The 14,638-nt window shown below is 35.3% G+C and overlaps 1 protein-coding gene and 1 long non-coding RNA gene across 3 annotated transcripts in view; one reads left to right on the plus strand and one right to left on the minus strand.

Annotated features, from left to right (window-relative positions):
* Positions 1–1,889: 1,889 nt before the first annotated feature.
* Positions 1,890–4,012, minus strand: LOC120780593. The gene is made up of 3 exons (XM_040112852.1): positions 3,632–4,012; positions 3,228–3,562; positions 1,890–3,166 (listed from the first exon to the last, which is right to left on the minus strand). Exons 1-3 carry the CDS (start codon positions 3,672–3,674, stop codon positions 2,483–2,485), a joined length of 1,062 nt encoding a protein of 353 aa, XP_039968786.1. The 5' UTR covers positions 3,675–4,012; the 3' UTR covers positions 1,890–2,482.
* Positions 4,013–6,261: 2,249 nt separating this feature from the next.
* The window catches only part of LOC120780310, an 88,197-nt gene continuing 79,820 nt past the window's right edge, over positions 6,262–14,638 (plus strand). For both annotated transcript variants that reach the window (XR_005705858.1, XR_005705859.1), the window contains exon 1: positions 6,262–6,421. This is a non-coding gene — a long non-coding RNA (uncharacterized LOC120780310). The remainder of the gene's footprint in view (positions 6,422–14,638) is intronic.

Raw genomic sequence — 14,638 nt, forward strand, 5'->3', positions numbered from 1 at the left:
TTACAACTTCCGGTCTTTGACCAAGTATCTTCTGGGTAGCCTAAGAACATCCGCTCGAAGGCGAGCTAAGGTGAGAAGGCGAAACATCCCCCACATAGGGTTGTGCGCTGGGTTTGGGACCCGCCACGTAAAAAACACCCCTAATGAAAACGAGCCTCGGATGAAAGAACCCCTTTTGATGACGACCATGGCACACGAAATAAGGACTACGATATCAAAGCATGCACCTGGAATGTCCGGACCCTTAATTGGCAAGGTGCCGCTGCCCAGCTGGTTGATGTCCTCGTAAAAATAAAGGCTGATATCACCGCGGTCCAAGAAATGCGATGGACGGGACAAGGACTGAGGCGAGTATGTCCCTGTGTCATTTACTACAGTGGCCATATAAAGGTGCGCAAATTTGGTATTTGTGTGGTGGGAGGCCTCAATCCGCATCAATGAGATGTTCTTCAACATATCGCTGATTTGCGCCCACGCCCCTACGGAAGAGAAGGACGATGTGACCAAAGATGCCTTCAATGAGCGCTTGGAGCGCGCTTATGAAAGCTGCCCGCGCCACGATGTCAAAATCGTGCTTGGCGACTTTAACGCCAGGGTGGGCAAATAAGGTATATTTGGCCCTACGGTCGGTAAATTCAGACTCCACGAGGAAACATCCCCGAATGTGTTGAGGCTGATTGCCTTCGCTGGAGCCCGAAATATGGTTATCTGTGGTAGTATTATCATCGGCCTCAACACCCGCCTCGTTAATTCTGCCTTCTCCAGGCTGGACAAAGAAGCACAGAAAATGGGTCTGGCAATGAACGAGGGCAAGACGATATATCTCCTGCGAAATATTTATGGTCCTTTTCTCATTGGTCACGGCGAATATCGCATTCGATGGAAAGATGAGCTGTACGAGATATACGACGCCATTGACATAGTTCAGCGAATTAAAAGGCAGCGGCTACGCTGGCTAGGTCATGTTGTCCGGATGGACGAAAACACTCCAGCTCTGAAAGTATTCTACGCAGTACCCGCCTGGGGAAGCAGAGGAAGAGGAAGACCTCCACTCCGTTGGAAGGACCAAGTGGATAAGGACCTGGCTTGGCTTGGAATATCCAATTGGCGCCACGTAACGAAACGAAGAAACGACGGGCGCGCTGTTGTTAACTCGGCTATAATCGCGTAAGCGGTGACTACGCCAATTAAGAAGAAGAAGCTTGGTGGACGTGATCTATCCGGTCAAATATCATGGTAAATATTAATGTGATCAAAATGAAAGGTGAATTTTTAATTTATATTTCGGGCGATTTTCGAATCGGTAAATTTTTTTCTGTAAATTGGTAGTACTGTTAGTGACATCTATGCTAAATTTCTCGTCAAATATTCATTAGAAATTCGAAGAAGGCTCTGGTGGCTACCACGACGGAGGATTTTTCCAAGTGCAATGATGACTGGAAAATTCGTTGGCATAAGTGTATTGCAGGGGGAGGGGATTACTTTGAAGGAAATTAAATGGACAAAATTCAGCTTTCAATTTGATCACAGTAGTATATAGACATTAGACCTGTCCTTAAAATTCAAAATGTATTCTATGTTTACAGAATGGGTTATTTTTTCCTTTTTATGTAAAAATGTTTAAAAAAAAATTTGGGGACAATCGGATGATGGGAGGACGGCGCGGAAACGTTTTAAAATTAAAAATTGCCTTCCTATAGGAAAAAACAAGTTTTATGTATTCAAGTATAAATTTTTTTTGTAGTGTACTTAAACCTACTGCTTAAAGGAAATATTTTTATTCATATCAATTTATTTAATACATCTAGAAATATTAAAACTTAAATTAATTCTAATTTTTTATAGGACTTATAATTTTTTTTTATTCTTCAACAACTTGAAGGAGGAACTGTTTTTCTTCTTCTTTATTTGTAAGAATAGTATTGAAATCCTTTATAAATTTAATACCTCTTTCCGCTGTATCATTAGTAACAAGCAATTTGTGGCATATTGCGCGACCATTTTGAAATTCCTCGTTTGTTTCCCAAGACTCTTGATCCAAATACAAAAAGTTGGTTGACAACTTGTACTTCATAAAAAATGTTAAAGTTCTTTTGGATACAAATTCGCTTAAATCGAATTGCCTAAGTCACTTAATTTTTTTATTTTGCGATTGTTTTGTAGTTTATTAGTTGGCTCTTCTGATTTTAAATTTTTTACCATTTTTTTCTTAACACCTAGAGAAACATTGAAATCAAAGAAAGCCATTGCGACGTTTTCCTCTGACAAATACCACATGTGTTGTTACATTTTTCTCAGCAATTCCGAAGAAATACTTGGGTTCACTTTTTCATAATTAATACATTCTTTTACAAAGTTTAAATCATGCGGGGGAGAGGTAATTGCATTAGAGCATTTGTATCAAGCTTTTATATATAAACGCACTAAAAAAACGCAAATGTGACTTAAACCTTTTAATTCAGCTTTACTCAAGTGAAATTGATCACGAAAAAGAAATATTTTCAAGGAATAGATTCCCTTTGACATCCAACGTGCATGACTTGTAACTTTTAAATTTACCACCATTGTCACCAAGAAATGTAGGTATTAGACGTAAAAATTCTTCGTAGTCAGCACGAACAAAAGTTTTTTGTAATTGTGAATGACAAAATTGTTTGATGTCATTGCAGATGCCATCACTTATATGAGATTTTATATCTTCACAGTCGAGCCCACTCTTAAATGATGAAGTGTCAATATTTGGCCAGGCTTTGGCAAATCTCTCGAAAATTGAGACTTCTGGTGCTTGAGTCTCTTTGAAATGCAGGTCGAATACACTACGCAAGTATATTTCTAGAATGTGGTGACGGCACGGTAAAGTCAACAAATTTCTTCCTAACATGCGTTGCAATTGAGCGCATGCTCCATTCATTGGACCAGTATTAGTGGACGTGGTGTCAAAAGACATGCCTTCTACGCGATCTAAAATATTCCATTTACTAAGTGTATCAAAAACGGCTGTAGCTATATTTTCACCAGTGGCAGATATAAGTTTTGGAGCGCCTAGAAATTTGGATTCGCCATTATAACTAACAAGCACTGCAATTCGCTCAACTTTTATTTTTCCAATTAGATCCGGCAATACTTTACCATCCCAGTGGACGACCATTGCTTGTGTATCACTTAGCTAGAATAGAATATTATTAGTATTTAAATAACCTATACGTGTATTTTCAATCATGGTATACTTTGTCAATAAAACTCTGTTGAATCCTCTGTGTTTCTTTTCTGCAAAGCTCTTCCCTCAGTCTATGGAGAGTAGAACGATTGACTACCAAGTCGCTAGTGCAATGGCCCAATGCTTCTGCAGTCGCCATCAGAATGTGCATCGCCTTTCCATCGCTTACTTTAGCGCTATCAAGTGCTGAAAGCAATCGCGGTGTGATAAAATGTTTTCTTCCCCTGTTAATACAAGTTGAAGCAGTTTGTTTTGTATTTTTTTTCACATTGGTTTCCGCTACTTCAGGCTCACTGACACCAATATCTTCTTCATAGTCCATACCAAAATCGTCTTTGAGTTCGACTACACAATATCATTTTAAAATTGACCATTACTACTATAAATAAAATTAATTTCATTTGATAAACTTACGATTCACTTCCGGCATTTGTTGATGTTTCCTTTTTCTAGACATTTCTTTTTCAATGCGGCCATGCTACCAGGACGACCTTTTTGCCTTTGTAGAATCAAAAATTCCTTGTCTTCGCTAATACGCATGTTTTGTAAAGCATCTCTATGAGCAATGTCAAACAAATTACTCAATTCTGCAGAAAAGTCTTCAACAATTTTTTTCTGAGCATCAGATCTCTCATTTAGTACGGTTTTTTGAATCTTCTGATATAATTTGTACAGAGATTTTAATTTATCGACACACCTAGCTACATCTTTTGTCGGAATTCGAGCTTGTTGCCAAAATATTAATACAGCATTTACATATTGTTAATTTTGCACTTTCTCTCAATTGCCGATACACAAATCTAATGTTATAAAATAGTAATTGTAGTATTTGTTTGTTCGATGGTAGTTTAGCACATGTTATCTGATGAGAAATTCTTCCAATTAGTTCAATATTCACAACTTGTTCAGAACGTTGTCGTGTTTGTATATGTAATGTACTTGCAGTTGCTGGTAATTCACTCATTTCTTTTTTTTATTAAATAATCAATTCGCACAAATTAACACATCTGATTTCAAATGCCAAACAAACGAGAGTGACAATTATTGAAAAAAGAACACAGTCCATTTACTGTTTTATTTCGCTGCACAAAAATACCGTTACCAAAGTCTGCAGTCGTTCGTTTTTTATTTTTGCAAATATTGCATCATGTTGCAAAAATAAAGCAATCGACAGTTACGACGATGGTGCGTTAAAAAAAATATTATTTACCGTTTTTTCACTCGAAATAAGAACAATATATTATTAAAATTATTCTTTATATCGTGCTAGTTGAGACATCTTAAAGCATACATATTCATTTAATAAATACACTAAAAGAAAAATTGATACTTGAATACATAAAACTTATTTTTTCCTATAGGAAGGCAATTTTTAATTTTAAAGCATTTCCGCGCCGTCTTCCCATCATCCGATTGTCCCCAATTTTTTTTTTTTAACATTTTTACATAAAAAGGAAAGAAATTAGCCCATTCTGTTAACTTAAAAAACTATTTCAAAAATCTCCATATAACGTAGAACACCTCTAATAGACATGTATAAAAAGTTACGAATAACGTTCTTGGAAAACTTGCTAGGCGAATAATTTAAATTTTTTCCACTGCCTAAGTATTAAGTTGGCTATGTACTACATCTTACGACGTTTGAAAAATAAAAAAAATTACCGTTGCAGTTAGCGAAACTTAGATATGAAATCATATTGTAAAGTTTACTTCACTTGGATTTAGCCTTTGTGATTTCCGACTCATCAGAGATAAATTGAGTGGCGTAGTGAAAGAAACCGAATTTTTTCATAAGTTTTTAATTGTGCGCACGTTCAGAAATGGTGCCGTAGGAAAATGTCTGATCGCATTCGGCGTAAAGGCTCGCTCTAGAAATACGCACCAATCGAGCTAGAGAAATTACAAAGGAGCTAATTGATGCCATTTGAAAATATCGCAAAGGACAGTTGAACGCATATTTTCAGAAAAAAATCTGAAATGCCGCCGTTTAGCAAAGAAACCAAAGTTGACCATTCGAATAAAAAATCAACGGCTAATGTGAGCCAGACTCTATCAGAACTACACACAGGTGGATTGGAACAAGGTAAACATTATAAATTATGATCGAACCTCGAAAGTCCCCCATTCAAAGAAACCCTGCTAATTAATATGATTTTCTTCTTAAAAAGTTTATTTTTAGCGACGAATGCCATCTAGAAGCAGTGACAGAAGCTATTCAATTTGTGCGACGTACTTGTAGACTGTTTGAACGTTAATAATTTTCGGCGGAGAACTGTATCCCTCATTTGAATAAGCTTAGAAGAAACCAAATTTGATTGCTATTTATTCACGATTTCATCAAAGAATATCTAATTCTTTCCCAACATTTTTAATATAATTCTTCTCCGGATAACGAGCAAGTTGAAAGAGTATGAAATGTTAGGTTACGCCCGAACTTAACACTTACTTGGTTAATATATGTAACCTGGTCTACGTTCGAAAACTAGTTTTCTGGGAAAAGCTGTTAAAAATAATCGTCAGTTTCTCGTTATCTCATTAATTGTTCTCCTTTTTTTTTGACACTTAAGCCCCCTTTCCGTAGACCAGGTCACATATGTAGTAATATTGACGCGTTTGAACTTCGCAAATTGCAAAAATATACACTTTTTGGTGACAATCGAAGTTAGTTCTTCCTTACGTGTTTTACTAGAAGAAATTTTAAGTACTTTGTGCAAAGGCTCATTCAATAACGTATAATGATTGTTAGTAGGTTTGTGTTTTTACATGCTTGAAGTTACGTTATTTTTTTTTTTGTATTGAAAATTAATTTAGTAATTATTAATAAATCGTTAAGAATGATATATAATTAAATGTATGTATGCACTTTAATAGAAATGGATATGAACTTTTGTAGTTTTATTAAACTAATACATCGGACTGAAGTTTTATCTTGATTACTTAGATGTCACTTGCTTGAACTCACCCTTTTGAACCCTATGAAAATATTCCTGAAATGTAGTAGTTAACTACATAGGTGAAAAATTCTTGACATGTTTGTTAAAAGAAATCGAAACGAAGGGATATAATATTAGTATTGTAAAGATAGTGAAACCGTGACATATTGTGATTAGATAACCTATTTATTATTTTTTGTGAAAAATATAATAATGTTTGAATTTGATTGTGCATCAGTTACCTTATTTAACCCGATTTTCTAAACCAGAGGTAAAATAAAACCAAAATAACTTAATCCTTAGGCATTTGTTAATACTTACTTTCTATTTTTTAATAACTATAAAACATATATGGATACTTTTTTATTTGCATATTTCTTTGCTTACGCCATTCGTATCAACTTAAATATTTGCAAATATTAATTAGACGGTTAGGAATCTACATTTGCTATAAAAATATACAATTATTTATTTTATTTTAAATTTTGGAACCTCGCCAAAACCAACCAAAGTTAAGTGTAAAATTTTGCGAAATCTTTAATAAAAATGTGTACACGTTGTTACTTTTATAAAAATATTTTAATGCAAAAGTTATATAATCATCGCGTTTTATAAGAATACAGAAATATTTCTTGAACATAATATCATTTTATTGAAGAATTATGGAGAGATTGGTACAATATGCCTTAATTGTTCAGTAAAAAAATGGTGTTTAATATCTTTATAAAATATGAAATATAAAGCCACCCGCAAGTACTGGGAGTTTACGCCAGTTTAGCCGAGTACGGAAAAAGGAATTTATCGTACGTTATCAAGTTTCACTAAATACGTATTTATAATTATTTACTAATTAAGTTAATTTTCGCCTTTTCAAGAAGGCCTCTACGAGCTAAGGGGATTATGGGAACGTACACTATCTGATATCTTCTAAAAAATTGGATTCCTGTCAAGTTGAAACTAGTTAAAAAGTATTTAGTAGATTTACATTAGAGTTTCCAAAAATGGCGGACTTTAAATTATACCATTGGATATCGATACCGTTTGACTACAGTATTTATGCAACATCAGTAAGATCAACAACATTGCAAAATATTACGTTGTAAAAATTGGCATTATATACTAACACCTCTATTCTGTGCACTTGACAAATTAACAAAACATTGAACATTAATATAAATATTTATGAAGTAAGAAATATTTTGGTATTCTGTGACAATCTTGATAAAAGTAAAAGCTTCAATTCGTAAAGCTTTACCCCACACGTGTGGTGAACAAAATAATGTAAATAGAAACAGCTGATTTCTATTCAAATTATGTTTATTCGTTAAAATGGACTCTTCTCAACGTAAGATTTCATATATATCAATTAATTATTAACAAAATTTATAATTTAACTTTTTTATAGTAAACAAACACAATAGAGCTACTCACGAGCTGCTGGAGGCTTACATATATGCTTTTTATTCCAAATTTTCTAAAAAATCTGGAACATATTTCAAATAAATTAGTATATAAATTAATAATAACAATTTTCATCTTCGTTTAACAATAATAACAAAAGTTAAATATCTTCCATTTTCACAACAAGACGCACAATAAAATATTTAATTCATAACGAGCACTGTCAAGAGCATTTGACATCTTAACAACTTATAAAGAAAAGAGCTTTCTATTTCAGACACAGATTTCGAAATGCTTGATAAATTTCAAATTTTGTAAATTGGAAATATGAATTTGTCAAGTGCACAGAATATGGGTGTAAAGCACAACTAGCAATATTTTGTTTTATTTTATATCGAACTTATTGATTTTTCGCAAAACATTTCTCTCGAACACTCCTAAGGCCGCCTCATCAGATGATGTCATTATCCATGCTTCCGCACCATATAGTAGAACGGAAATTATACTTAAGGGATTTAGACTTTGGCCTCTGTTCGTCGAGAAAAGACCTTACTTTTTAATTTCCTGTTCCGTCCACAATAGCACCTATCTGAGTGAGCGTTGGATTTCAAGTCTGATATTGTCTTTGGTGTTAATTCTGTTTCCAAGATAGATGGAATTATCTACGACTTAAAAGTTATGATTGTCAACACTGATGTGAAAGCCAAGTCGCGAATGCGATATCTATTTTTTTTGGTGAGGACTTTTCACCTTGTCCTCATCCACAACCAGTTTCTTTTCATGCTGTCGAAGGCAGCTTTAAAATCAATGAATACTCGTAGGTGGTGTGTCCATCTTCCTTTCACGAGTCCTTTGCAAGATTTGGCGCATGATGAAAATCTGTGTAATAAAAGATTTTCTAGGTATTTTTGCACACTGGTAAGGTCGAATTTTTAGCATTATCCCTGTGAGCCAGCTTGTCAATTTCTTCGTATTCACGCATTCCGGCCTCATTCTTTTTTGTATGCATATGCACCTCGCTTCCCTCTTCAATTCTTGTTATCTATCCCACCCCGCTCGTATTGTGGTTGATCTTAATATTGCAAGGCAGCCCGTCCAGATTTCGTCACAGCTGCACGACAGTCCTCATCGTACCAGCTATTCTTTCGAGTATAGAGTATAGAGCAAATACGAGTATGTTGGAAAGTTTTTTTGCAGTATACTAAATACACACTCGATAATTGGAACGATACATGAAAAAACTTTGTAACACGTTTCGTCTAGGCAAAAAATTGCCAAGCAAAACATTTTGTTATAATCAATTTAATTGAAGTGATAACATCAAATTTATTGTTAATAAAAAAATAGTTTTACGAAAGCTTATGATCATTATTTGTGCAGAAAAATGTGAAAAGGAAAAAATACCAAAAAAAAAAAACAAATTTGAAAACCAAAAATGAGATGCCAATTCACGTTTTTTATAGCCATTTCAGAATAAAAATATCAACTTTCAAGGTAAGAAATATTATTTTGTTATTTGAAATCTATTATTATTACTCTGCTTACCAGAAACTACATTATAAGCTCGATCCCTTATGAAATAAATTGCCTGCTGTACGTTACGGAGTCCCGTTGAAGAGAAGTCTTTATATGACAATTTGAAAGCTTTCCTATCAGAGCAGCTTTCGCGAAGTTAGCGATCGTTTCAATATTGAAACACAGACCCATATGCTTTGGGATGTACTGATGGGGCACGTACAAAATCCTGCAATTATTTAAGGCTGTTGGTGATACTGATAATGCGATTTCCCGACGTTCTCGTAGGCTACCCTGAGCGGTGGCATGATGCAGCAGTGTAGTCAACTAAAACACTGGAGCGAAAAACAGCAAATGGCCTTATTACATTTCCATTCTCTTTTCTACTTTATAACTTTATATTGAAACACGATGGAGGTGCTGACGGCGTGATTATTGAAAACTTGTTTTACGCCGAGTTCAACACGTTCCCAGCTGTTGGAAACCAAATAGGCTAAGCCGGAGCAAACAGGGAACGGGTTGTCTAAGTGTAGGAATATTTTTCAATGCTGATCTTTTGACAGATCACCCATCTTGAAAACCAGCATTCATTATTGGATAATACAGGGTGGGCCAAAAGAAACCAAGGGGTGTAAAAGTTTAATAACTTTTTCGTTTACAATTTTTTTTTTATTGAAATTAAATGGAGAGCGGTATCGGTTTATGATAGAACATTTTTTACGTCCTGCTCTTGAAAACAGACCTGGTATGTAATTTCAGCAGGACGGAGCTACTGCCCATACTTCCCGAGACACAGTGGCACTTTTAAGTCAAATTTTTGGAGGGCGAATAATTTCCACAAATTCGGAAATTATTTGGCCAGCGCGATCCCAGCCAGATTTGACAGCACCCGACTATTTTCTTTGGGGTTATTTGAAGGAGCGAGTGAACAAGCCAGAGACAATCCTTGAACTCAAGGCAAACATTGGTGCAGAAATTCGAACGCTACAGCCACAAGTTTTGAAAGATGTTATGGAAAATGCTATAAAAAGAGACATAATTTTTCATACTTAGTGTAAAAAAATTTCCCTTTTGTATATATGTAAGTATATATATTTCCTTTAGTATAATCTGAAACCAAAAAAATAAAAAAAATTAATAAACGAAAAAGTTATTAAACTTTTACACCCCTTGGTTTCTCTTGGCCAACCCTGTATTAGTAAAAAGAAAGTAGAGATACAAAATTTAACACCTAGGAATTACTTAAATTAAAAATTTTAAAGGTAGCTAAAACATATGACAATTTTTATACTCTTGCAACCAGTTGCAAGAATATTATTGTTTTGTTCTCCTAACGGTTGTACGTCTCACCTAAAACTAAGCGAGATAGATATAGGGTTATATATCTATAAATGATCAAGGTGACAAGAAAAGTTGAAATCCGGTTGACTGCCTGTCTGTCCGTCCGTGAAAGCTGTAACTTGAGTAAAAAGTGAGATATCTTAATGAAACTTGGTACACGGGCATATTAGTACAAAAAAAGTTCGAGTTCGCAGATGGGCGTAATTGGTTCACTGCCACGCTCACAATTCACCATTAACCGAAAACATATAAAATTCCATAACTAAGCACTAAATTAAGATATAAAACTGTACTTTCGCACAGAGGATCGCAGCAGCAAAGGGCACCTATGGCCAAAATTTTTTTTTTAAAAGGGAGGATCCCCCTTCTAATAGGTTTAATGTATATATCTCCTAAACCGCTAAAGCTACAACAACGAAATTCACCCTGCGCAAATATTATAAGAACTTCTACCGACTCTGCGAAAATTGATGACAACCCCGCACCCTCCCTTTATAACGGTATTGTTAAAAACTACTAAAAGCGCGATAAATCAGTAATTAAATGGACCAGAGACGTAAAAACATGCCGCCGGAATGGTATGACAAGGCTTTATAGAGCCTTGGGTAAAAATTTGGCTATGGATATGGCACAGCCCACTTTTTGGTTAATTCCCATATCTCGGGACCCAACCTACACATGTCGATGTGGCCTACTTCCCACATAACACAACTTTAAATTCCACTTCATTCCTTCAGTTTCCAGTACATAAATCAAGAAGAAAATAATATAACGGAATAAAACTTTACACGAATAATGTTTTTAGTGTGTGCCACCATCAAAAATTGTTCAAATCCAAATAAAATTGTTCAAGCCCCTAGGTACAGAATATGAACCCCTGTACCTATAGCTGACTTTTGTTGGAAAATATCGGTCAATGTCTGAGATATATAATTGAAATTCAGGGATAGTACTTCTCTGATAATGGTATGTGAGTATGTCAAAAATGGGGGGAATCGGACCAATACTTCCATTAGCCGCCGTATACCTAATATAAAGATTTTCGAACTTTCGCGTGATTTTGTACCGCATATATTGGCCAATATGTGAGCTATCTTCAGGAAAATTAGAGGATGTATTTTACTAATAAGAGTGTATCTTTGTGCATAAAATAAAAAAAATGGCAAAAACTTGACATAGCCCCCATATAACTAATCTCAGCCTTTTCGAATATCCGGCTGACGTTACTCTATATGATTTGTTTTTTAGTATGTGACATGTTTATAGTATGTAGTATATGGAAAAATAGATAAAATGTGATCGAAACTACCCCAATTGCCATATACTACTACGTATAATGGTTTTTGTTTTTCTAACAAACCTCAGTCAGTATAAGAGTTACAATAGGTTGTCAAAAAAGTCTTGCGGTATTTTCGCTAGTTGGCGCTGAAAGCGCGTAGTTCTAGTTTTATTCGTCGCATCGGGTCATGCTATACCTTTTTGGAAAGCTCATTTCACTTGTTTGATTGATTGTCATTTCTTTTAAGTCGTTCGTGAGTTATAGCGTCGCAAACATGGAGAAAAATAAAGAGAAAATACGGCATATTTTACAGTACTACTACGATAAAGGCAAAAATGCATCTCAAGCCGCCAATAAAATTTGTGTAGTTTATGGACCCGATAAAGTTTCCATTTCCACCGCACAACGATGGTTTCAACGTTTTCATTCTGGTGTGGAGGTGGTCGAAGAAGTGCCTCGCTCCGGAGGGCCTCGCTCCGGAGGGCCTGTCGTCGAAAATTGCGATAAAATCGCTGAATTGGTCGAAAGAGACCGGCATAGTAGCAGCCGTAGCATCGGTCAAGAGCTGGGCATGAGTCATCAAAAATTCATTTCAATTTCAATAGAAAAAAAAAATTCAATAAAAAATACCGCAAGACTTTTTTGACAACCATTATATAGTATATTTATATATAAAATTGCTTGGAATTCGATCCTCAGGTTGACGTTTTACACCTTAAGCTATTTCTCTGGCTTTGATTCTTGATAGTTGCAATAGTATAAAATGCTCTGTTGCACCCGATTTTGATTTCAGCCTTTTCTCACTTGTTTACAATGTATTTAAGAACGCAACACCTTGCTATTTTTTTTTAATAAATTATATAAAGTTTTTTAAGCCACAGAGAAGTTATTTTTATTTACGGATTAATTCTGGATCATAGTTTTGAATTGTAATACAAAAGGCATATCATCTAACCTTTTTCAAAAACATCGAAATAATAATTACTGGCAATTGAAACTTCGATGGATTTTGAAATTTTTTAACGTATTTTATTAGTGAGCATAAAAGGCTTATTTCAGAACTATAAATAAGTGAAATACAGTATTTAGTACGCCTTCAGTTGGGCCACGCCCACTTTTCCAAAAAAATTACGTCCAAATATGCCCCTCCCTAATGCGATCCTTTGAGCCAAATTTCACTTTAATATCTTTATTTATGGCTTAGTTATGACACTTTATAGGTTTTCGGTTTTCGCCATTTTTTGGGCGTGGCAGTAGGCCGATTTTGCCCATCTTCGAACTTAACCTTCTTATGGAGCCAAGAAATACGTGTACTAAGTTTCATCATGATGTCTCAATTTTTACTCAACTTACAGCTTGCACGGACGGACAGACAGACATCCGGATTTCAACTCTACTCTTCACCCTGATCTCTTTGGTATATATCGGGTGATTTTTTAAGAGCTTGATAACTTTTTTTAAAAAAAAAACGCATAAAATTTGCAAAATCTCATCGGTTCTTTATTTGAAACGTTAGATTGGTTCATGACATTTACTTTTTGAAGATAATTTCATTTAAATGTTGACCGCGGCTGCGTCTTAGGTGGTCCATTCGGAAAGTCCAATTTTGGGCAACTTTTTCGAGCATTTCGGCCGGAATAGCCCGAATTTCTTCGGAAATGTTGTCTTCCAAAGCTGGAATAGTTGCTGGCTTATTTCTGTAGACTTTAGACTTGACGTAGCCCCACAAAAAATAGTCTAAAGGCGTTAAATCTCATGATCTTGGTGGCCAACTTACGGGTCCATTTCTTGAGATGAATTGTTCTCCGAAGTTTTCCCTCAAAATGGCCATAGAATCGCGAGCTGTGTGGCATGTAGCGCCATCTTGTTGAAACCACATGTCAACCAAGTTCAGTTCTTCCATTTTGGCAACAAAAAGTTTGTTAGCATCGAACGATAGCGATCGCCATTCACCGTAACGTTGCGTCCAACAGCATCTTTGAAAAAATACGGTCCAATGATTCCACCAGCGTACAAACCACACCAAACAGTGCATTTTTCGGGATGCATGGGCAGTTGGCCACCAAGATCATGAGATTTAACGCCTTTAGACTATTTTTTGTGGGGCTACGTCAAGTCTAAAGTCTACAGAAATAAGCCAGCAACTATTCCAGCTTTGGAAGACAACATTTCCGAAGAAATTCGGGCTATTCCGGCCGAAATGCTCGAAAAAGTTGCCCAAAATTGGACTTTCCGAATGGACCACCTAAGACGCAGCCGCGGTCAACATTTAAATGAAATTATCTTCAAAAGTAAATGTCATGAACCAATCTAACGTTTCAAATAAAGAACCGATGAGATTTTGCAAATTTTATGCGTTTTTTTTTTAAAAAAAAGTTATCAAGCTCTTAAAAAATCACCCGATATAACCCTATATCTGACTCTTTTAGTTTTAGGACTTACAAACAACCGTTATGTGAACAAAACTATAATACTCTCCTTAGCAACTTTGTTGCGAGAGTATAAAAAGTCCCAAAGGAGCAATTGACTGCACGCACACTGCTATCAATATAATTTGAATAGAAATCAGCTGTTTCTATTTACATTAATTTGTTCACCACACGTGTGGAGAAAAGCTTTTCGAATTGAATCTTTTACTTTTATCAATATTGTCACAGAATACCAAAACGTTTCTCGCTTGATAAATATTTGAGTTAATTTTCAATATTTTGTTAATTCCATAGAGTTTGGTTGACATAGCTATAGTAGTTTCCGAGATATGTACAAAAAACTTAGTAGGGGGCGGGGCCACGCCCACTTTTCCAAAAAAATTACATCCAAATATGCCCCTCCCTAATGCGATCCTTTGAGCCAAATTTCACTTTAATATCTTTATTTATGGCTTAGTTATGACACTTTATAGGTTTTGGTTTTCGCCATTTTTTGGGCGTGGCAGTAGGCCGATTTTGCCCA

Source organism: Bactrocera tryoni, unplaced genomic scaffold (genome assembly GCF_016617805.1).
Source record: "Bactrocera tryoni isolate S06 unplaced genomic scaffold, CSIRO_BtryS06_freeze2 scaffold_25, whole genome shotgun sequence".
In the NCBI taxonomy this organism is placed as follows: Eukaryota; Metazoa; Arthropoda; class Insecta; order Diptera; family Tephritidae; genus Bactrocera; species Bactrocera tryoni.

Coding starts and splice junctions, on each gene's coding strand:
- LOC120780593 (XM_040112852.1), bottom strand. CDS start 3,674: ATGTCTAGAAAAAGGAAACATCAACAAATGCCGGAAGTGAATC. Junction 3,563..3,631: donor ACAAATGCCGGAAGTGAATC/GTAAGTTTATCA, acceptor GATATTGTGTAG/TCGAACTCAAAGACGATTTT. Junction 3,167..3,227: donor AACAGAGTTTTATTGACAAA/GTATACCATGAT, acceptor ATTCTATTCTAG/CTAAGTGATACACAAGCAAT.